Source organism: Antechinus flavipes, chromosome 1, assembly GCF_016432865.1.
Source record: "Antechinus flavipes isolate AdamAnt ecotype Samford, QLD, Australia chromosome 1, AdamAnt_v2, whole genome shotgun sequence".
NCBI lineage: Eukaryota > Metazoa > Chordata > Mammalia > Dasyuromorphia > Dasyuridae > Antechinus > Antechinus flavipes.
In genome coordinates this window covers 192,575,994-192,599,615 of record NC_067398.1, presented here as the reverse complement: position 1 = coordinate 192,599,615, position 23,622 = coordinate 192,575,994, and the positions used below count along the sequence as shown (strand labels likewise).

Genomic DNA, 23,622 nt, shown 5'->3' with positions numbered 1-23,622 from the left:
CTCCTGTTGTGGTGGTTGCTAAATTGTGAATCATCCCGATTGTGAGTTCTTAGTACTTGAATTCTTTCTTTCTGGCTACTTGCAGTTTTTTTTTTCTTTGACCTGTAACCCCTAGATTTTGTCTATAATGTCTGGAAGTTTTGTTTGTTTCTCCCTTTTTTCTTTTGGGAGCAACTTGTAGATTCTATTTTTTTGACCTTTGGTTCAGAGATCTGGAAAAGTTTCATGATTTCTTGAAATATATTATGTATACTTTCAGGTTATTCAATGATTCTTAAATTGTCTTTCCCTGATTAGTTTTTTTCAGGTCAGTTTTTGAATGAGATACCATTCATTTCCTCCTCCCCTCCTCCAACCTTTTGACTTTCAACATTTATTGTTCCATAGAGGCATTAGTTTCTATTTGATTCATTCTAATTTTTAGGGAGTTTATTTCTTTGGCAATGTTTTGTTCTTCTTGTGCCAAGCTATTCTCTTTCCAGTTCCTTCTTCCCTAGCTCACATTCTTTTAATGTTGATTTCATTTATAAAAATATTTTAAATGCTTTCAAAAAAACTTAGGTCATTTTTTCTGAAATTCTAGCTGAATTTGTTAACTATGGTTTTTGTTGTTGTTGCTGTTACATTTAAATTCCAAGCTTTCTCTTCTCGCTTTTTTTTCTCTTTTCTCTTCTCTCTTTTCTCTTTTCTCTCTCCTTCTCTCTTGCTTTGTCTCCCTCTTCCTCTGTCATTTATCTCCGGCTCTTTGTCTCTCTCTTCTTTCTCATTCTTCCTCCCCTCCTTTCTCTCTCTTCCCCCCTCCTTTTGTGGTTGTGTACTATACAGCATAGACAGCTAGATGGTACACGGATAGTGTCTCATTCTTTCTGTCTCATTCTTCCCCCCCTCCTTTCTCTCTCTTCCCCCCTCCTTTTGTGGTTGTGTACTATACAGCATAGACAGCTAGATGGTACACGGATAGTGTATTATTGGGTCTGGAATCAGGAAGATTCATCTACTTGAGTTCAAATCCAGCCTCAGATTCTTAGTAGCTGGATGCCCTGGGCAATTCACTTAACCCTATCTTTCTCAGTTTCTCATCTGTAAGAGCTAGACAAGGAAATGGCAAACCATTCCAGTTATCTTTGCCAAGAAAACTCCAAAAGAGGTCACAAAGTCAGACACAAATAAAACAGATTAAACAATAATACATATTATCATATTTCCATATATCAATTCTTTCTCTGTAGTATTGTGAATAGCATCTTCCTTCATAGGTCATTTGTGATTGATTCAAGTATTCATATAACTCATAATGGTTTAGTCATTACGTTGCTCTGAATAATATAGCTACAACTTTCTCTTGGTTCTGCTCATTTCACTCTTATTTCATACGTCTTTTTATGTTTTCCTAAAGTCAACCTGCTCATTTTTTTCTTTTTCTTTTCTTTTTTTGAGGCAATCAGGGTCAAGTGACTTATCCAGGGTTCACACAGATTTAGTAAATGTTTAAGACCATTTTTGAACTCAAGACCCCTGATTCCCCAATGCTCTAGCTAATACTCCAACCATTCTACCACCTCGCTGCCTCGTTCATCATTTCTTATAATAGTATCCCATCATAATCATATACTCCCTTTGAACTCTGACCTGCCTTTGGTCTTGCTCTATTTGGAATTTCAGTTGACTGCTACAGAACTCAATTACCATTCAAGCTATCTAGAAAACTCCAAAGGTCTGGGATTTCTGGCCTGGAGTTTTCATGCTTCAAACTAAATCATTAGGTAGAACTGAGACCCTGGGACACTCTTGATATCTGAGACACACAGCTTGTTCCATGCTTAATACATAGGCTGGGGTCCACTCTTGAAGAGTCCACTCCTAGGTGCAGGTCCATTTCCAATTGATGCTGATTCTATGACCTAGAACTGGTAGTGACACCTGTCCCTGACTGCTCTAAAAAGTTTGGTCTCCTCAGTGCTGGGAATTTGGGTCTTTCTCTTGCTCTTGTCTGCAGCTTGGAATGCTCCAGATGTGGTATATTCCTGGTTAGGTCCTGTGCCCAATGTCTGTATACCTCGAAGTCTCCATTTACAGATCTAGATTAGGAGAATTACTCATTGCAAATTTTTTTCTTGGATTTCCTAATCAATATTTCAGTCTGATATGTTTTCTAGATCTGTTTGGAGAACTTTGAGAAAGATAAATGGTAGGGGTAGAGTGAAGGTGGAACTTGCTGTATTTCTTCCTACTCTGTTATCTTGAGTCTGTAGGTTTCAAAACTTTACAAGAAAAAGTAGCCTAACTCATACGGGGCAGGGGTTAGGATGTTGTTCCCATCACACAACCAAAATGAAAAGGGGAAGGCAGAACATTTGTTAGAATGCCAAAGACTATTCTCTGGGGCTGCTTTCTGCTGCCACAATATGATCAGGAGAACAATTATACAGTAACAACAGTATTATAAAATTCAAATAGTAATTCTTATCAATGCAACAACCATGATTCCAGAGGACTCATGGTAAAATGTTATCCATCTCCTGACAAGACAGACATACACACACACACACACACACACAAATTTCTTCCTCTGTAATGAAATGAGTGAAAAAAGCATTCACTGAGTACTTACTATGTGCTAGGTACTGTACTAAGCACTTAAGATTAGAAGACAAAAACAAGATAGTTCTTTTTGTTAAGGAGCTTATATCATGTAACAAGGAAGACTACAAGCATTGTTAGGATCTAGGGCAACTAGAAATAGAACTCACAAATCAGGACAGCACAACTACAAGGTGGGACTTTGCTTTTCCAGTGTATTGAATCTAGAGGTCCAGGGTCAGGATGGCTGGATAAGAGAGACATGAAATGTAAAACAATGGAGTTGGACTAAATGCCCTCTCAGGTTTTTTCCAACTCTAAAATTCAGTGATTCTATTTTTTTTGTATATTCCCATTATCTAGCCTAGTGCCTAGTAGGAGCTAAATTAGATCAAAGAATTATAAATCTATAACTGGCAAGGTTATTAGGGACTATATAGTCTTCTCATTTTACCGATGAAAAAAATGGAGACCCAGGAAGGATAAGTGACTTGCAAAATGTTGAAGATAGTCATTATGAAAGGCAGAATTTTGACCCGTGTTCCAATTTTAAGTTTGAGATTTGTGAAAACAAAACAAAAAGAACCACTGATAACCTAAGTATTTAATGAATGGATGTTGCCTTTAGTCCTAAACTTCATTTTGTGTTTTTCATTGATGTTTATAGTAAAAAAAAGTTTTTAAAAATAGATCATTCTAAAAATATTAAATTTTTCCATGATGATATACAATTCAATTGATTCAAAATATCTAATATACAAATCACATGGGAAAAAAAAAACAATATTTCTAGCTGAGACAATATTTCATACGATTTAATGTCAAATTACATTTGGTTGCTCTGCTATATGTGATACTAAAAATCCAACAGGCAAGACTGTACAGATTCAATAAATTTTATAAAAAAAAAAAACAACCTATGAGGTTATAAAGGAAAATCATCATCTAAATTTAAGTCTCAAATTTCAATATTATGTGAATTGTTGCCAGGAGGATTTTAATCAGTTGTTTCTTAATTTCAAAAGGACTTATGTACTATTCTTAAGAATTACAGGGGTTCGTATCGATCAAAAGAAGAAAAAAAACCTTCACCATAGATTGTATACAATATTACACTATTTTAGTTTAGTTTAGTGAGGACAAAGATGAAAAAATTTTTAAGTCCTAACCAAAAGTCTCTAAATAAGCATATGAAAATAGATTTTGAGACAAATGTGATGTTGTATATATGGTGAAATTGAAAAAAATCTTGTCATTTTTGCAAATTGAAAAAAAAAATTAATGGATCAAGGAAATCTACAACAAGAGTTAATTTCAATTCACTTAAAAGTTTTTATAGTTATATGATTAATAGAATTAGTGTTATGAAAATTATGAAGGATAAGAAATATGTCTTAATAAGTCCCTTTTGGGTAGAAGAAGCGGCTGATATGGAACTATGAAAGTTGAGAATTTGTTAAAAAATAGATACAACCTTTTACTAAGTTATTTTAATTTTCCCCAAATCCACAGAAATTTTTATTTTAAAAATTATTTTCTGCTGATTTGGAGCCAGATGTATATATAAATTGCATTTTCCCAAAGTAAAAATTATTTTTAAAAGGTATATGGTATATGCAAACAAATGTTCTGTAGAAGGACTACTAAATTGTGAGAGGTTGGTATACAACATATGTACATCTCAAAATCACTGAACCAATTGAAGCAATTTATAAGTTTATTAGGTAGAGTGGCTAATTTTTATCAGACTTTTTTGTAACTTTGTTTTTACTTTTTCTGGGCTAACTTTTTCCAGATGAAGGCTATCTATATTTTCAAGGGAAGGCACAAGAAACATCAATTCATACACAAATCATAAAAAGTTACCCACATTTTTGGGGGAAAATCTATTTAAAAATCTAATTCAAAATAATTAAAATTCAAAGAGTAAGCTTTTTTTGTGTGAGAAATTTGTTCTAACATTAAAACTAAGCTCCAAAGGTTCCTTATGTTCTTTCTTTTTAAGAGGATTGAATATATACAAAAATGAAGTAAAAGTGAAATAATAGTTATTTGAAGAAAAATAGTAAAAGTAATTGCTTGCTTTTTCCATTTTAACCTTAGTATAAAATTATTCATATTTAAAATAGACTATGAAATTTTAGATAATTATTGATATCTAATACAGCAGTTTTCTAGAAATACTAAAGATAAAATATTAATCACATTTAAATAATTTTAAATTCTCAAAACATGAGTTTCCACATAAGCCAAATAAATGATCCTATAGGTCTTTAGCAGAAAACTACTCAAATCAATTCAATTTTAAGTCATCTATATAATAGATTATAAACATATGAAGAAATTGGTTTTAATTTTTTTTTTAAATAATGGCCATAAATAATAAGGGACTCTTTTCTTATCTGGGTTCAAGGACTCTACTGCATTGCCCATACACAATTCCAGATTGCATTTCCAGGGTAAAAAGTGCTTGCAGCCATGGAGGTTCTAGTTCTAAGGGGAAAGAGTATGATCATTCACAAAGGTTAAGAGTACAGACCAGGAGGGGAGTGACCACACCTTTCCTTAAATCATATCACCTTGAAAGCACTAAAAACCTATAGATTCCCTAGTTCTGAAAACAATAGTGCAAAAAAAACTGAGCTTGGGACAGTGCCTCCTCTACCCCAGGAAGAGAAGACAATTTAACATATTAAAATTTTTAAAAAATGGAAAATGAGCAAATAACAAAAAGAACCTGATCATAAAGAGTTACCCTACTGAGAGAAAATCCAGGCACAAACTCAAAGTTTAATAATCAAAACAGCCACAAGTAAAGCCTCAAAGAAAATATGAATTGGACTGACACCCCCAAAAAGGTCCTTGGAAAGGTCCAAAAAGATTTTAAAAATCTAATGAGGGGTAGAGGTGGACTGGGAAAAAAAATGAGAGATATGCAAAAAAAATTATTAAAAGAGAGTCAGTTACTTGGTAAAAGTGGCACACAAAAAAATACTGAAGAAAATAATACCTTACAAAACAGTATAGGCCAAAAAGATTAAAAAAAAAAAAAAAAGCACAAAAATTCACTAAATGAAAAAACTCCTTGGCAGTACTGGGCAAATGGAAAAAAAAGGTACAAAAGTGCACTGAAGAAAATAATTACTTAAAAATTAAAATTGGACACATGGAATCTAATGATTCCACAAGACATCAAGAAACTATAGAACAAAATTTTTTAAAAAGAAAAAATAGAAGAAAAAGTAAAATATCACATTGGGAAAAAAAAACTGACTTGGAAAAGACATCAAGGAGAGATAATTTAAGAATCATTAGGTTATCTGAAAATCATGATTTAAAAAGCAGCCTAAATGTCACATATTTCAAGATGTTCTCAAGGAAAACTGCCCTGATATCCTAACAAATTGGTAATCATCAAAACAATCTGGTACTGGCTGAGGAAAAAAAATGGCCTAGATTGTTAGATTATCAGTGAAATAGATTAGATACATAATACAGGTTGTAAATGACCACAGTAATATTAAATTTGACAAAACCAAAGATAACAAGGCTTTGGAGACAAAAATTTATCATTCTGACAAAGATTGCTGGGAAAACAGGAAAATAGCTGAAACTAGGTATAGACAAAAATCTCACACGATATATGGAAATGAGGTCAAAATGAATTTATGATTAAGTCATAAGAATTTATAATCAAATAAGAGCTAGCATTACAGGATGTAAAAATAGATAATTTTGATTTAAGGTAATCAATTTAAGTAATTAAAAGGATTTGCACAAACAAAACTACACCAAAATTAATAGAAAAGCAGGAAACTAGAGGGAAAAGTTTTATAGCAAGTTGAATTGATAGAAAAGCCTCAAATATTTCTCAAAATTACCTGAATCAATTTTATTTTTAAAAGAGCCTCTCTCAACTGATAAATGGTCAAAATAGTATGTGATCAAGCAGTTTTCAGAAATCAAAGCTATTTACAATCATAGAAAAAAATACTTGCAAATCAAAACAGCTTTGAGATACTACCCCCTTCACTTTTATCAAATTGGCTAATATAACAAAAAAATAAATACTGGAGAGGATGCAAAAAAATGACATATTAACTGTTGGTGGAAATTATGGACTGATCCAACTTGAAGTTATGTTCAAAGGGCTACAAAAATGTGTATATCCTTTAATCCAGTTAGATTCCAGAGATCAAAGAAAAAGGAAAAAAGACATGAGCAAAAATATACATAGTACTTCTTTTGATGCTAGCAAAGAACTGGAAATTTAGAGGATTTACATCAAATGGGGAATAACTGAAGAAGTTGCGGCATATAATTCTGATGGAATATTTTTGTGCTATAAAAAATGATAGCTGGTTGCTTTTAAGAAAATCTGGGAAGATTTACATCACTAATGCAGAGTAAAGTATGCAGAACCAAAACACTGTGTACAGTAACAGCACTATTATATGATGATCAATTGAATGACTTAGCTATTCTCAGCAATATAATTCCAAAATAATTCTGAAGGGTTTATGATTTTAAAAAATGTTATCTGCTCCCAGTGAAAGAATTGATGTAGTCTGAATACAGATTAAAGCATATTTTTTAAAATTTTATTTTCTTTAGTTTTGGAGGGTAGTCAGCGCATCTTCTTTTGCAACATGGCTAATATGAAAATATTTTTCATGACTGCACATGTATAATCTATATCAAACTGCTTCCCTTATCAAAAAGGGGGAGGTGAGAGGGAGGAAAAGAACTTTAAACTCAAAATTTTAAGAGCATATTAAAAAATTTTACATTTAATTGAGAAAAAATAAAATAAGAAAATTAACTGTTAAAAAGATAGTAATCAATAACCACAGAAATAATAACTAAACCAAAAAATATAAAAAGCTTAACCAAAGAAAATAGCTATTGAGCAGTATTTTTTAATTTTATTCTTTCCCTCTCTTAATATGGCATATAAAATGAAAACTGTATATGCTTCAGCAATTTTATTTAAAAAAAAAAAAACACATTTTACATGGACAACTTACAAGACAGCAGAGAGTCCTGATTTTTAAAAAATTTTAGGCCATTTGAATATCATTATTTTCTGATTACAACACATTCTGAGTCTTATGTGTTTCCATTAAACTTTCAGTGAATTTAACTACAAAAGTCAAAATAATGACAAGTCACCATTCTCTTGATATTTAACAAAAGAACATTTCCATTTTCTTCTATTCATGGATTTCAAAGTGTTAAATGGCTCCCAATTAAATTATGGATCATTGATGTGAGAAATTGTAGAGTGCTTAATGACCAATAAGTTAAATACACATCAATTTACATTGCAAAGAACCTACTCACCAAAGCTAATTCAGAAGAAAGGCAGAGCCTTTGCCCTTATTTAAACTGATACCTTCAAGTTTTTGTTTGTTTTTTTTTTACCCCATTTGGTTAAAGTGTGTTCTCCCATGAAAATGATTAAGAAAAAATGAAAACTCATCTATTACCAAATCCCCTTTTTCAGGGTTATGGTGTTTTTCTTAGTACTCATTTAAACATAAGATCAAATTTTTTAAAAATGGAAATTAGTCTTGCTTTGCTCTTTATACACTTATATTTTGAAAAGTTTTAAGCTAGTCTTAAGCTAGGACTAAATTTTTAAAAGGAAATTAATTGAACATGACTACAAGAAAGGCAAAGGTCAATAAATACATTAATTCTGGTTTTGTTTCTTGAAGATCAAGTAGCTCTGAAATAAAATATTTTGAGACTTTTCAAAACACAATTTGTAAATATGGACATCAGTGATAATCAGTTCTCATGATTATTCTACATTTTATACATCTTCAAGTGTAATGAATGTCTGAAAAATGGCTCTAAAAATAGTACCTGATAGTTCATATAGCAGCTATACAAGTAAAATCAAAACTGCATTAAGTTGCTGGCAAAATACAATTAGTGATAAACCAGATTCACTATGTGGACATTGAAAAACCAATTAGTTTATTCTGCCTCATTGTTACCAAATTATTGAGACTATAGTCTGTATGTTTCAATGTTAGTGAGATACCAAGTACACCATTAATTTCATTTTTGGCTAATCCTGCAATAGGGTAAATTAGGAAGATGAATATGGAGAATGATATGGAGGAAAGTTTTGAAAATACCAAGGTGTCTGCACATACAGCCTTTACTAATTATTATTTTATAACTATACTTTCACAACACACTTAAAACACACAGTCTCAAACTCCAGCTCATAATTTGCAAGGTATAATATAACCCTTTTGATCTTTTCATGGTTGACTAAATGCAATTGTTATCATTAAGACATAATCAAATGACTCTGTGTAACTCAAACAGATATCTTTGAGATGCCATTCTAATATCAATCTAGATGCTTAAACAGATAATAAATATTAAGGCCAGATAAAATAGTCTACATACCAACATCTTTTCACATTACAAGAAAAAAAAGGTGTTTCTGTTCAGAATATTATTTTTAAATCCAGCATAGAAGAGCTCAGCAACACCACTTTAATCTTATGAGGATCATTTTGTTGTGATTTGGGAATTTAGAATATTTTTGATCCAAAATAAAGTACTTATGTCTTATAATAAAAACTGTTATCATGGACTCTTTTGTTTACCAATTTCATTTTCCTAACCATTTTTCAATATTCCTTTTCTCATAATTTCATTAGTAGTTAAAGAGTCCAGATTGTGTTTCCTGGACTAATGAGTGCTGGATTTCCATTTTAAACATTACTTTGAAGCAGTGTAGAGTAAATAATTTTGGTAATCTGAAGAACAGCTGCATGCAGGGTATATTGTACTATGATAGCTCCAAACCCTTTATAAAAACCAAGCATTCCTTCTTCTTGCTTTATAGTATTGATACAGTCTTTCATTCCCTCATACTGAGTATTGATTGGAAGCACTTCATAGCCAAGGTCTGTATTGTCAATTATAGTACGTGTTCCTTGAATATGAAGACGGTGCAAAACTGTTTCCAGTGGGTAAAGCATAACATCAGAACAGAGGCTGGCAGCAAAACTCGCGATCAGTTCAGGAAAATAAGCATCCAACATACTCTGTACAGGACTGGTGCTTTCAGATGGATGACTATGAGCATTCTTCCTTTTCAGAACCAGTAGAACAAATTTCTGGATGATAGAACTTATGATATAATGAAGAACTCCATGCAAAACAGTGGGAAAGGTCAAGGCAAGAAGTGGGAGCAACCTCTTGCTATGAGGTACTCCCAAGCCTATCACTCGGCCAATCCCTTCTTTTACACATTCCAAAATTCCAGCATTATCCCGAATGATCTCACTCTGCAATCAAAAGAATGAAATAATTTAAAAAATTAACATCTCATTTTATCAAAAAGTACCAAATATGGCTCTAAAATTCTGTTATTCTAAGTCAGAATACTTCCCCCAAAAGAAAGATCAAAAAGAGGAACTGTTTTTGTTCAATTTTCAGTAAGGTCAACTGAGAAGGAAAACAATTATATAAAGGGAGTTAGAATAAGTTATTATTAAAAACGAAGTTGTGGTACAAACCACAGAGCTATTGGAATTCAGGAAAGGAAAAAGATCAATGTGCAGTCAAGACAATCAAATAAAGTTACACAAATGAAGCTAGAGTGGTCCTGGGGATTTCAATGACAGTGGGAAATGAATTAGTAGTGAGTAGGAGAAAGGCCATTGTAGACAACTAGAATGAAAAATAAAAGTAAAAGGGAAAGAAAAAATAAGGGACACATAGGATTAGGATAAAGAAAGAAATTGACTGATTGGAACAGTTTTAACCGAAGAATAGGAAATAATTTGGAAAGGTAAGATGAGGCCACTAAAAGCTTTGGATACTAGATTTAAGAGCTTAAACTGATTTCACAGTCAATAAGAGAATACCATAAAGCAGAAAATAAACTTATTAAAGTAGCACTTTATGTTAATGTGAAATAACAAGACACTGACTTGTCAGCATTATTTAAATGCCTATAATGCTTTCCACATATAATCTTGTTTCAAGGATGATGGCTATTACTTCCAGCCTACAGATAAAGAAACTGAAGCTTAAATACATTCTGATTTGCCCCAAAATATATAATCTGTTATGTGTCAGAGATGGGATTAGGACCCAGATCTTCTCTGATTGAGTCTAGCACTCTTTCATCAAGCTGTCTCTGGGGTAGAAGAGAAACCATTGATGGAGACAAATGAAAGAGCTTCTGATTTGAGGAGTAATGACAAGCAGGAGGACAAGCAAGGAAGCAGATGAGGTCTGAACCAGGGTGGTATCAAGGAAATAAAGAGAAAAAAATCTTAAAACGCTGTAAAGAAAGAATTGATATAAAATCTGCTGTCAGTGGGAAACGAATGTGAACTATTTGCATTTTTGTTTTTCTTTCCGAGTTGTTTTTACCTTCTGAATCCAATTCTCCCTGTGCAACAAGAGAACTGCTCGATTCTGCAAACATATATTGTATCTAGGATATACTGCAACATATCTAACATATATAGGACTGCTTGCCATCTAGGGGAGGGGGTGGAGGGGAAAAATCGGAACAGAAGCGAGTGTGCAAGGGATAATGTTGTAAAAAAATTACCCTGAAATTGTGGTATATGAATGTTATGGAATATTATTGCTCTGTAAGGAATGACCAGCAGGATGAATACAGAGAGGCTTGGAGAGACCTACATGGACTGATGCTAAGTGAGATGAGCAGAACCAGGAGATCATTATACACTTCGACAATGATATTGTATGAGGATGTATTCTGATGGAAGTGGATTTCTCTGACAAAGAGACTTAACTGAGTTTCAATGGATAAATGATGGACAGAAACAGCTACACCCAAAGAAGGAATACTGGGAAATGAATGTAAACTTTGCATTTTTGATTTTCTTCCCGAGTTATTTTTACCTTCTGAATCCAATTCTCCCTGTGCAGCGGGAGAACTGTTCGGTTCTGCAAATATGTATTGTATCTAGGATATACTGCAACATATTTAACATATATAGGACTGCTTGCCATCTTGAGGGGGGAGGGTGGGGGAGGAGGGAAGGAGGGGAAAAAACGAAACATAAGTGATTGCAAGGGATAATGTTGTGTAAAAATTATCCTGGCATGGATTCTGTCAATACAAAGATATTATTAAATAAAATTAAATTTAAAAAAAAAATTACCCTGGCATGGATTCTGTCGATATAAAGTTATTATAAAATAAAATAAAATACAATAATAATAATAATAAATAAAAATTAAATAAAAATAAAATCTGCTGTCAGATTAGCTGTCAGAAATAGTCAGTGGAGATTGATAACTCAAGTCATAGAACAAGAATTCAAATCTAAGCTGTCAACTGTGACTCTGGGCCATTCAGATAATCTATCAGGGACTCAAGTTCCACAACAGTAAAATGAAAAGACTAAATCAGATGGCCAATGAAATCCATTCCAGCTCTAAATCTCTGGCTAGCCTAAGAAGGAAAAATCAAAAGTTAGTTGGAAAAATTAGAACCACTCTGAAATTTGTTTTTGCATTGACAAAATGATAAACTTGCATCAATCAACTAGTTGTTCTCTAAGATCCCTTTCAATTCATGAAGCACTTATGAAGCAAACATGAAGCCAAAAAAAAAAAAAAAAAATGGTAATACCATTGACAAGAAAAGAGAAATCAGGAAGAGGAATCAGTTGTTGTGAAGGAGAAGAATTTGATTTTTTTACATTAAATTTAAAGTAATAGGACAAAATGATATGCTATAGGAAGCCAAAATGAGAAAATGGATACTTGGTTAGAGGTATGAATTGAAAAAAATTTCCAAAACCATTCTGGAGAACAATTTGGGTCTATGTCCAAAGGGATACAGAACTGTGCATACTCTTTGACCTAGTAATACCACTATTAGGTCTGTATCCCAAGGAGATCAAAGAAAAAAGGAAAAAAGGATCCATATGTACAAAAATTATTGCAGCAACTTTTTTTGAAATTGCAGAAGAGTAGAATATTAAATTGATTTGGAGGTTACACCTAAAAATTAGCATGCTGAAAAACCGGTAAAGGAAAAAGACAAGAAAAGAATGGAAGGAAAAACATAAGATCGTGACATGAAAACATGAGAAAGCTAAAAGTCTGAGACAAGATTATAGGATTTAGTTAGGAGGTCATTAGAAATTAGAGAGACAGCAATTTTAGAGATAAGATAAAAGCAAGACTGTAAGGAGTCTATAAGGTAAGTAAAGAGAAGATTCAGGTAACACAGAGAACTCATTTAATGAGTCTTATACGAAAAAAGAGGCAGAAAGGTGAAAAAAATAGAAGTGGTGGGAAAATGTGTATCTTTAAAGCAAAATAAAACTGTTGAAAGTGTGTTTGAAAATGAATGTTGGTGGGGAGAAAAAGAAAGGGAGGAAAACTTTAGAGTGAACGTTCCCTAAGGAATTAGGAAGGAATAGGATCTGGAATGTATGTTTAAAAAAAGAGAAAAAATATCTTTGGGGTTGCTCTATTTTAAAATCAATGCTCTTGAGTCGCCACCTTGTGGTGAAAATGGCCCCCAAAAGAGCTGACTTTTATTTAATATTCTCATAAAATTTATTTGGAAATTTTTCATATATTTTTGTATGATATTTTATGTACATTAAATCCATTTAGAGTATGCTACCAATGGGGATCACCCTGAGACAAAAATGAGAGGGTAAGAGTCTGAATTAGGATTATGGCAGTATGAGAGGTAAAGGGAAGAAAAGAAAAGCTATGAGAAAAATTATAAAAGTAGAATCAATAAAATTTGACAACTCATTAGACCTAGGAAGACAATATGAATGATAAGTTCAAGATGATTTAGATTTCAATTCTGAATGATGATACAAGAATAATGGACTGTGGAGAGAAGAGTAGCTTAGGGATAGGAGGTTGTGGAGGAATTGAACATATGTTTGAGGTTATTGACAGAAAATCAATATGGAGCTATGTTTTCAGCATTTAATTCGAAGTGCAGAACAAGAGACAGGAATAAGGGAAAAGGACGGATATGAATTGAGCAATTAAAGTGAAATGGTCATTAAAAATTCAAGGCAATGATCATAGAATATTTTTTCTATAAGTTTTATAGTTAATCAGCAAATGAGACAAGGAATATGGGTTTATAATTTGGGGTGTCTGAGTCAAGCAAAAGTTTTTTATTTTGTTTTAACATAGATCTATGAGCATATTGGTAGGTAAAACAGGCGCTATTAATAGGAAAAGATTAAAAATAAGAAAGAATGAATATGCAGATTTAGAAGAGACTGCATGACTGGAAGAAAATCATTAATGGTATCATGGAAGTAAAAACTTCCAAATAAGGAATGACTGCTTTTACAGTAGGCAGCTTCTCAGAGGACTCTAAGAAGAACTGAATTCCAACTATGGATATTGTAGAGGGGACTCTTGGATAGGTTGGATCAAATTGCCCTTGGTTGATGGGACAAAATCCCACACTGGATATGATTAAGACAAAGGTGGTGGAATGGTTAGCCTTAGCAAAGAGGAAGACTACGTCATTCTCTAAGACCAGATGAAAGGAGTGAAGAATAGGCTAAGTTTTGAGGTAGAGAAGAAATATGAGAAAGCTCAAGATGTGGCTTCAATCTCTTCTGAAAAGAAAGCTAGGTCCTCAGCCCAATAGGGGTGAGGGGAGAGAGAAGGAATGTTGTTAGGGGTTTGAGAAAAGAGGAGAAAGTTTGGAACAGCTATTGCTACAGAATCACTTAAGATTCTGTTAAGGAATGTTAAGGACTCACAAGATTAGATATTTCAAATTTATAGTGGGTCCAGGTAGTGCCACGTTTTGATTTCCTCTAATAATGCCTCAGCAAATTGGAAATGGGTAGAAATACAAGGTAAAGACCAAAGGGAGAGAAGTGAACAAATAATTTAATTCTTGTGGCAATTAACTTCTGAGTGTTCTAAAATAACCTTAAAAAGACAAACAAACAAACAAACAAAACTACACATAAACTGCACCTGTGACAAATCCCAAATGAAAGTCTAATTTCAGAGTTGATAAAGAAGAAAAGAATGGCTAAGGGGCAGGTAAGAGACTCAAAACTAGAACTGTGAGACTAGCCTGTCTTGTAATCATCCTTTAGAAAGATGTATAGGGTATAACAATGTAATGAAAACACTAGTTAGGAAATACTACTTTAGTCCAAATGATGTATTACTAATCTATACTATTTTTACATTTTCATACAAAATTCAAGTCCACAAAATATATCATGTGTATATAAAAATATTTTAAAAATAAGAAATATACTTAAAAGACACACACACACACAAAGAATAAATATGTTGATAATTTACCTGAACAGTTTCAATCAAGCTTGCTGAATAAAAAGGCATTGCCACCACATAAGTTAGGCTGTAGGGATCAAAATAAACTTATCATTGTCTTATAAACAAGACTTGCTTATGCCAGCTTTTTAAAAAGCTATTTAAATATAATTATTAACGATTTGCATTAAAGTAGCAAAATTTTATGCAGTTTTCAAGTACTCATAATATAAAGAAATTAACTTCAGAATGCATGGATTATTATATAGTTCCTTTAGTAATGAGGGAAAAAATCAGCTTAGAAGTAGTGACAAGATATTAAACAGCCCATAAAATCTGTTTCCTGTGAGTCTGGATTTAATTTATCCATCTAAACACTTAAATATGACTTATGACAAAAAATTTATTCCACATCTTCAGATTCAGAAGTAGAGCTCACTGTCATTGTACCAATATCATTCACTCATATCAATCCAAGTCCTTGAATCTCACCAACAGAACAAAATCAGCTTATAGAGGTAAATGAAGTCCTTTTTTATTTTAAAAAAAAAAATGAAATCTTTGCCAAGCAGTTTCATGTCACCAATGTTTTATCATACAACTTTAGTGTAAGACTGCCGCATCCAATTATTAAACAAATTCCAATGTGGGAGCTTCCTTTTACAGACTAGGTCCTCAACAAGTAGTAGTTTTTCTGCTGAATGGCATGCACGCGAGTGCGCATATACACATACACATACACACATACATATACACATGTATATAAGGAATCAATTGGAAATTAATAGGCTCCCTTATGATTAGATACTACAAATTTACATTGTGGTCCTGTCACTACTATGTTTTCATTTTCTCCAATATGTGTATACATACATACATATATATATGTATATATGTGTATGTGTGTATATATACACATATATACATACATACATAATACATACATACACATGCACATAGTATATACATAAACCTTCATATATACATATATCCATATAAACATAAACACATACATATACATATTTATGCTAGAGTATCTAATAATAGAGGCCAGGTAAGTTTGCACTTCATGATCTTCAAATAAAAGTCTGTTGTTGTTTTGAATATGTAAAGTTCCAATCTACAGAACTGGTCATGTTATACTAATTACTAAAGTCTTTTAAGTACAGCATATTTATGTCATTAGGGTGATAGATGTCTTAGCTCTTCACTATACAAATACATATGTATGCCTGTGCAAATAAACAAGTATGAATATTAATTAACTGTGTCAATTTTTGTTAATTTTTTAAAAAATGAATAAAAAAGTTGAGCTTACAGTCCAAGGTATGGTGAAATTTCTTTAGTATGGGAAGGATATAATAATTACACATTTCCTTCCCTTTTCTCATATGCTTTTCCGACCAATATCTGATCAATCTCAAAAATTTGGAAATAATCAGTAATCCTGCTATTTATTTAGTATGAATTTTTTTTAAACCTTTGCCACTGTAATAATAAGAATAACTTCTGGCAAGATACTTACGCTTTAAGTAGAAGGTGTTCCCCCACTTGCTTAGGACTCCATTTGTGAGAAAGTTCCCTAAAACAAACAGATTGTAACTTATTAATTAGTTCTTGAATAATCTCCAGGTCCTATCTAATTTTCCTATGTATAGTCATAACATTAGGAGATGACAAAATGAAGGGGGATGCTTATGATTAAGCTAATTTTGCCCCAATGTTCTAAAAATGTTCTAAATTTTCTCACAAAACCATGACAGAAAGGAAAAGGAAGATTAAAAAAGAAGAGCAAATTAAGGATGTGATGATATTTAGTAATTTGGATAGGAATTGTAGAAATGGCTACATTTCTTCAGACAAAATAAAATTTATGCTTTGTTTATTATGGTAATGAAAATGGTGAGAAAGGGAAGTTAAGGGGGAAAGTAGAAAACAGAAGTGAAAAAGAAAGAAGGAAATGGAGCAAGGGAGGAAAGGCAAAAACAAAAAGGGGAAAGAAAGTATAGAAAGATGAATAAGAAAAATCAACAAAAGTAAGATGAGAAGACAGAGAATATCTGAAAGGAAAAAAGGGAGGAAAAGTGGAAAGCACTAAAAAGAGAATGTGAAGAAAAGAAAAAGAACGAACTCTATAATCTGTTTACCTTGGTTCTATACTATATTTCTGCTATAACTTGGTAATCTGCAACCACGGGTTAGTCATACATATCAATGACATGCCTAATCTCATTCCTGAGAATTGCCTTAATGTCATAAAATTCTCTTAACGGGGTCCACAACAAATTCGACTAGAATCTCACAAATGCATGGTAATTATTTTTAATGTCAATTCGTTTAATCATTTACATATTAGCTAGTACATTTCATTCTTATCACTTACAATTTTAATTAAATTTTTTCACATAAAATGAAAACTAACTAGTAGAGAATGGCCTCAACTCATTGATTTTGAGAGACAATTAAAAACACCCCCATTTACTAGCAACATGGTGTTAGAAGAATTCATGTTCTGAAATGATTAAGTTTTAACCAATGGATAGATAATACAAGAAGTAAATTCTCTAGTCTGACATTACAGTAGGCAAACTAAAAGCAAGATAGATAGTGGGGACCTTTAGAAATCATCATGACATAAAACAATAACCATTTCTTAATACTACTGATAATATGAAATTAGTATACTGAGCTTATTTTTTATTTGGACAAAACACTGATTTTTCTTACATTTAACTTTAAAAAGACATGGGATCTTTAATGCTTAGGACACTAGTACTTCCAAGTTTGCTAAACAAAAGTATAATTAAGAGAATAATTCATTTTTATCCAGTGTCCTGAGCATTAAACTGCATGACTTTTCTGTAGCATGGCTCACAGAACTTCCTATTTCATTTTATGAAACTTTCCTTTGGTTTCTTCTAGCTGGGGATTCTATGAGTTCATCCTCTGTTTCTTCCAATGTTTTTCTCCTATAAGCAATTTGATTTTCTCCATTCTATCCTGTAAGTACTCTTTAAGAGGAACAGACATCAACATAGACATTGCTATGAAGGCACTCGTCAATAATGGATATTCCTCCCAAAGTTACAATGTTATTAGGTAGTGTTGCAATCTAAAAGATGGCATATCAGGTAATGCCATTTCTACTTTGGAAAATTTTCAAAATGTCCACTATGCTGACAGGTAATCCAATTAGTTCCAAAAAAAGAACATTCATTCCTTTTAAAGACATGGCCCTTTCTCTAAAGAAATTTTATCTTTTTGCTGTTTATGGTAAGAAACATCTACTGGCTTCCTTTCTTTTGAGATATGTTGTGAAAGAGATATATGTTGCCAATGGTTTTGAAGACAGTATACCAAAACAATCTTGGGCCAAACATTATATAAAATTAAACATCCTTTTGTGCTTTAAAAGTACCCAATGGAACCAGCTCCATGTGATACCATATTTGCTGTCCTATTTGCTAGTTGAGACATAGTCCATAGTAAATTCCATTACATGTTGATGAATGGTGGTTGTTGAATTCAGTTCCTAGAGAGTTGTATGTTTTGGGAAAAAATCATTACTCAGAAGAAAAGCCTAGACAGCAGAGCCTGTACCTATTTATATTTAAATGATCCTTTATCATTTTCTTCTTTATTGAGTCTCCAGCTCTCTCCTGTTATTAGCAAATCACCAGGCTTCCTGCCTTTTATCTTATTGAGAATGTTGAGGTAAGTGTAAGTTCCCTCATTTTATTTCATTTTTATTGATACTATACTACTAAGTTTCAGAAGATTTGCCTCTATCAAAGTTAACCTCTTCATTTCTTTTCTTGATTTCACTTTAACATTCACTTCATAAGCACTATCATCTTCAATCTCTCTGTTAACCAAGATTGCTTGTTCAGATCATTCCTATTCTAAAAAAGCACTTCCCTTTGACTTTGTCACTATATTAGATTAACTTACATATCTTTTCCCTTTCCCTGTGAAATGACTAGAAAGAATAATTTAAACTTCTTCTTTCACTTCTCAACCCCTTATAACTGGGCTTCTTTTCTCACCTCTAATAGAACTGTTCTTTACAAGTTTGAAAATTAGCTATTTTCTCAATCCAATGGTATTTTCTTTGACCTCATAATTTCTTTTGTTGTTGTTGTTGTTGAGGCAATTGGAGTTAAGCGACTTGCCCAGGGTCACACAGCTAGGAAGTGTTAAGTGCTGAGACTAGATATGAACTCAGGTCCTGTTAATATCAGGGCCAGTGTTCTATCTACTGTGCCTACCATCTAGCTGCCCCTCCCTCATTTTTGATATTCTCTCCTTAGCACTCCTAACAGTACCATCATCTTTAGGTCCTCTTCCTAACCATTTGAATATTCTATGGTGATTCACTTTCAAATGCCCAGCCTCTAAGTAGAGAAGCTCCCTAAGGCTCTTTCATTGGTGGTCTTCTTTTTCTCACCTCCCTTGGTGATCTCATCTATTTCTTTGGCTTTAAATGTCATTTTTATGACTCCTAAAATTCACATTTCCAAGTGCTTAGTAAAAGCTCAGATCTTTTCCTTCAGCATGTATGAAATGGAATTCTTCCTCCTTAATACCTACCACTCCTCCTCATTTCAGTATTTGTCAATGACACCCCAAATCTTCTAGTCAATGAGCTTAAAACCCACAATTTATCTTTAAATCTTGTGTCCATATCACTTCCCTCCTCAAAAGCCTTCAATGTCACCCTGTTTACGATAAGATAAAATACAAACTTATTTAATATTTAAGGCCATCTATAATCTGGCTTTAACCTATCTCTCCAGTCTTATTTCCCTTTCTTGACACTTGCCAGACACCTGAAATGTTTTTTCATTTCCACTCAAACTCAGCCAAAAAAATTTTTCCCTCTTTACCCAAAAGTAATTAAAGAAAGAAAATGTATCAATCTGGGCTGACATAAATAAGATCCTCCTCCCCTCCCCCCCTGCCTTTTTTACCCCTTTGGGTAAATCAGGAAACATTCCACTTTGGTATTATCATCCTATTCAACTAATTACTTGGGGAGCTTGGGGAGGAGGCAGGGAGAAGAGAACCAAGATAGCAGAGTAGGGAAAGTGGCCCAGCTTCTTCTATAACTTTAAAATAACACATCCAATCAAATTTTGGAGCAGCAGGGCTCCAAAGAAGGTTGGAATGAGACATTCTTGCAGTCCAAGACACTGAGGGGAGCAGAAGTCTGTGACACTGGGGTGGAGGCTGGCCCAGAGCCCACAAGCATACTAGCAGTAGTAGCAGTTTCAGAAGCCCTCAGAAGAAGGGGGACTGGACAATTGATCAGAAAGAGACATCAAGGGATGCCTGTTGAAGCACTGGGGGCAAGGCAGGGCAGTGCTTGGCACTCCACTGAGCCTAACTTCTGTATCATAGTTCCAGGGCAGAGAATGCTTAGTTTACAAGAGAACAAGGACTCTGAGGAACTGTATGTTACTGATCACAGAGAAGCAGGGGCTCCAATTTTTTTCAGTCACAAGGGAATAGGGATCCTGAGGAGCAGTGTTATTTGTAGGTATAATGGAACAATGACTCTTATAAAGTTTGATATCCCATTTCTAGGTTGCAGCCACAAAACTTTCTTTGTGGGCCTGGGAATTGGAATTCTAGATCCGGTTCTGGGATAAGTACAACAGAGCTTCTGGCCTATTCCTGGTCTGCCCAAGAAAGTTGAATCTATAATCATTCTCTACAATCATAGTGACATAGCTCTGATATTTCAAAGACCCAAGATTTAATTCTTGATCTTAAGCTAGAAAATGATCTATTGTTGTTTCTCCTTGAATATTCTTATAACTAGTTGGTCTGGTACTCTTCCTAAGGTCCATATTTGAATAGGTGTGAGAGAGTTCAACTAACCTAATTCCTTTGACTTCACTATCCAACAATATTTTTTTTCCAGTGATGCTGTTTTGACTACAACTCATGAAATATCATTCTCCAAAGAATTAAAGTTGAGTCTTCCAAGGCACAATGGAGAGATTCATGGTGGGCCCAACTAGATTACTGAATATTATCAGTAAAGAATTCAATTAAGGAAATGGCATAAAAGATGTCATCAGATTACCAAAAAAAAGAGGACTAATCATATAGTCAAAGCTAGAGATCACTAAGGTTATCCTGCATGATATATTTGTAATATCAAGATATTTAGAAGTTCTGCAGCTTGATGGATGGGATCCCCTACAAAGTACTTACAGGATATGAACAAGAGTTATTCAGGATAAAAAGGTGTGAATGGGTTGTCATCTATATTAGAAGTAATACCCACCTTCATACCAAAGTATTTAAGTTAGATGAGAAGATAAACTTGAAATGTTTTTAAAAATGAGAATTTCTCAATTTCAGAGAAAAATGCATCAAGAAACAATCATTTTAAATTGAAAATTCCATGAATAATTTATGCAGAAGATCACAGAATGTTGGAATAGGAATTTATAACCAGATCCCCTTGTTTGAAAGATGAAGAAAGATAAGGGCCAGATTTATAAAGTAACTTAACTAAGATCACACAAATAATCAGTTGGTAGAAGAATTGTAATGCAAATATTCTACTACACTATTCAGCCTTCAAACCCTTCAAGGAAAAATAATGAAAGAATAAAGGTAATATATACTGATGATGATTTGAGATAGAACCAATTAATTATACAAAACTTAGAAACAGCTCATTCTTTCTTCCTTTCTACAGTTATTGCAGTCATTACTCTGCTCACTGCTTCTCAGAGAGAACAGTTAGGATTACTTATGAAGAGAACCAAAGATATTCCACAGTTAAAGATTCTGCCTTAGGAAATAGTTTCCCCTTCACTGGGGAAGGAAGCTAAGAAACTTGGGGCTTATCCAAAAGACCTTTCCTTTATCAAGGCTAGTTTCAAATCTAAAGTATAAGCTAAATTTTAAGACTTTTTAAAACCATGTTGAAAATCAGTCTTACCAAAGGATGAAAATATCTCAGCCCTGATTTTTTTCTCCATTTTATTGATTTGAAAGCATGCCCAATGATCTAACAAAAACAATGTTAATAATTAGAGCAGCAAGGGAGATAAAAACCAAAGTTAGGAGAAGGGCATTTTAGGGATTTAGGGATAAATAATATACCTTGAAAGAAAACAAAAGAGAAAAGCTCCTTGCAAAGACTTAGCAAAATGTTCCCACAGGAAGAGAGACAATCAATATCAAGTAATAAGCTTTTACTCCACATCTAAAGAATGCTAGGCCACCTTCAGGTGTGAGTTAAGTGATGGATAACCTTTCTCTTTGAGAACCTTCACAAAAAGAAAGTTATGTTATATATAATTACGTATTATATTGTTATGTATAATTACAATACTAGTAAATAGTATGGAATAAAACTACTAATAAGTACTCCTATTTAGCAGAATAAAATAATGGATAGGATTCTCAGAAGTCTTCTAGTTCATTCCTTCTTAAAGTTTGTGTCTTTCCATAATATTTTGACAAATATTTGACAAAGAAAATACCTAAGTTTTCGTTAAGTCACTGCAATGGATAGGCTCTGACTTAGGCCATTCGTCATCTTAACAGTGTTCCAAATATATTCTTTCAATGTCACCCTTTCAAGACTCAGAGCCAAGATGGAAAATCAGAAGAAGCACTACATCTAAGTTTTCCCAACATTTTCCTCTAAATGACTTCAAATTAATGCTTCTGATGCTTAGAATTCTGGAGCAGCAGAGACAATAAAAGGACAGGATGAGACATTCTTCTAGTCAAAGACAATTTAAGATGTTGAAAGGAAAGATCTGTGACATAGAAGCAAGATGTGGATGCAACATCATGGTGAGACTTGGTGGTGGAGAAAGGAGCAACAGGTTTGGGAGTGCTCAAGTTAGAGATAGTAAGATGACTGGATAATTGGTCAGAAAAAAATTACTGGAGATTCCTGAAACAGCAATAGGAGCAATAGGAGCAGACAATGTTTGGCAACTCCGTTGCCTATGAACATTTAACCCTGGAATTAAAATCACACACACACACATACCACACACACAAATATAAAAATTTCTGCAAAGTTGATCCAATCCTATCAGTACATGGAATGTGTGCACATTTATGGACATTATAGAGACAAACAGTCCTTGTTGTGAGAGAACTCAGCAGGTATCACAACCAAAAAGCACCCCTGAATGAAACAAAATTGGCAAATGAAGACTAGCCTACCAAAAGTGGAGCTGAATGAATTGTATTTTTTTTTTCCTGGAATGGCTACAGTGAAGGCTAATGCCATGTACCTGGCATACTTCTGGAATCAAAACTAATCTAGTCAACAAGTTTATATGCCTCCCAAAAGAAGTGAATAACAGGCTCATGAAAATGTGATTGCTACTTGAAGGAAAGTACAGTACAACCATCATTAGTGTTCCTACTATGATGAATCCTGAGGAAGTCAAAGAAAAATTTTATGAAGACTTGGAGACCTTCATCATCAATGTGCTGAAAGAGGATCTGAGTTCAAATCTGGTCTTAGACATTTAACACTTCCTAGCTGTGTGACCCTGGGCAAGTCACTTAACCCCAATTGCCTCAGCAAAAATAAAAAACAATATGCATAGACTATCAAACATGGCAAGGAGTCATTGAATAGAATGCAGAAATAGCTTTCACTATATATTCACAATACCTAATTAGTTACTACTTACTGCTGCATCTCAACACCAACACTTTCTTCCATTTATCTAAATG

General features: G+C 33.3%; 1 protein-coding gene across 6 annotated transcripts in view; it reads right to left on the bottom strand.

The window, feature by feature from the left end:
* Positions 1-7,483: 7,483 nt before the first annotated feature.
* The window catches only part of SLC25A46 (solute carrier family 25 member 46), a 38,207-nt gene continuing 22,068 nt past the window's right edge, over positions 7,484-23,622 (bottom strand). For all 6 annotated transcript variants that reach the window (XM_051994371.1, XM_051994342.1, XM_051994360.1 and 3 more), the window contains 3 exons: positions 16,418-16,474; positions 14,923-14,980; positions 7,484-9,899 (listed from right to left, as the gene is read on the bottom strand). In XM_051994371.1, the coding sequence (XP_051850331.1) occupies positions 9,321-9,899; positions 14,923-14,980; positions 16,418-16,474 (694 nt within the window). In that variant the 3' untranslated portion in view covers positions 7,484-9,320. The remainder of the gene's footprint in view (positions 9,900-14,922; positions 14,981-16,417; positions 16,475-23,622) is intronic.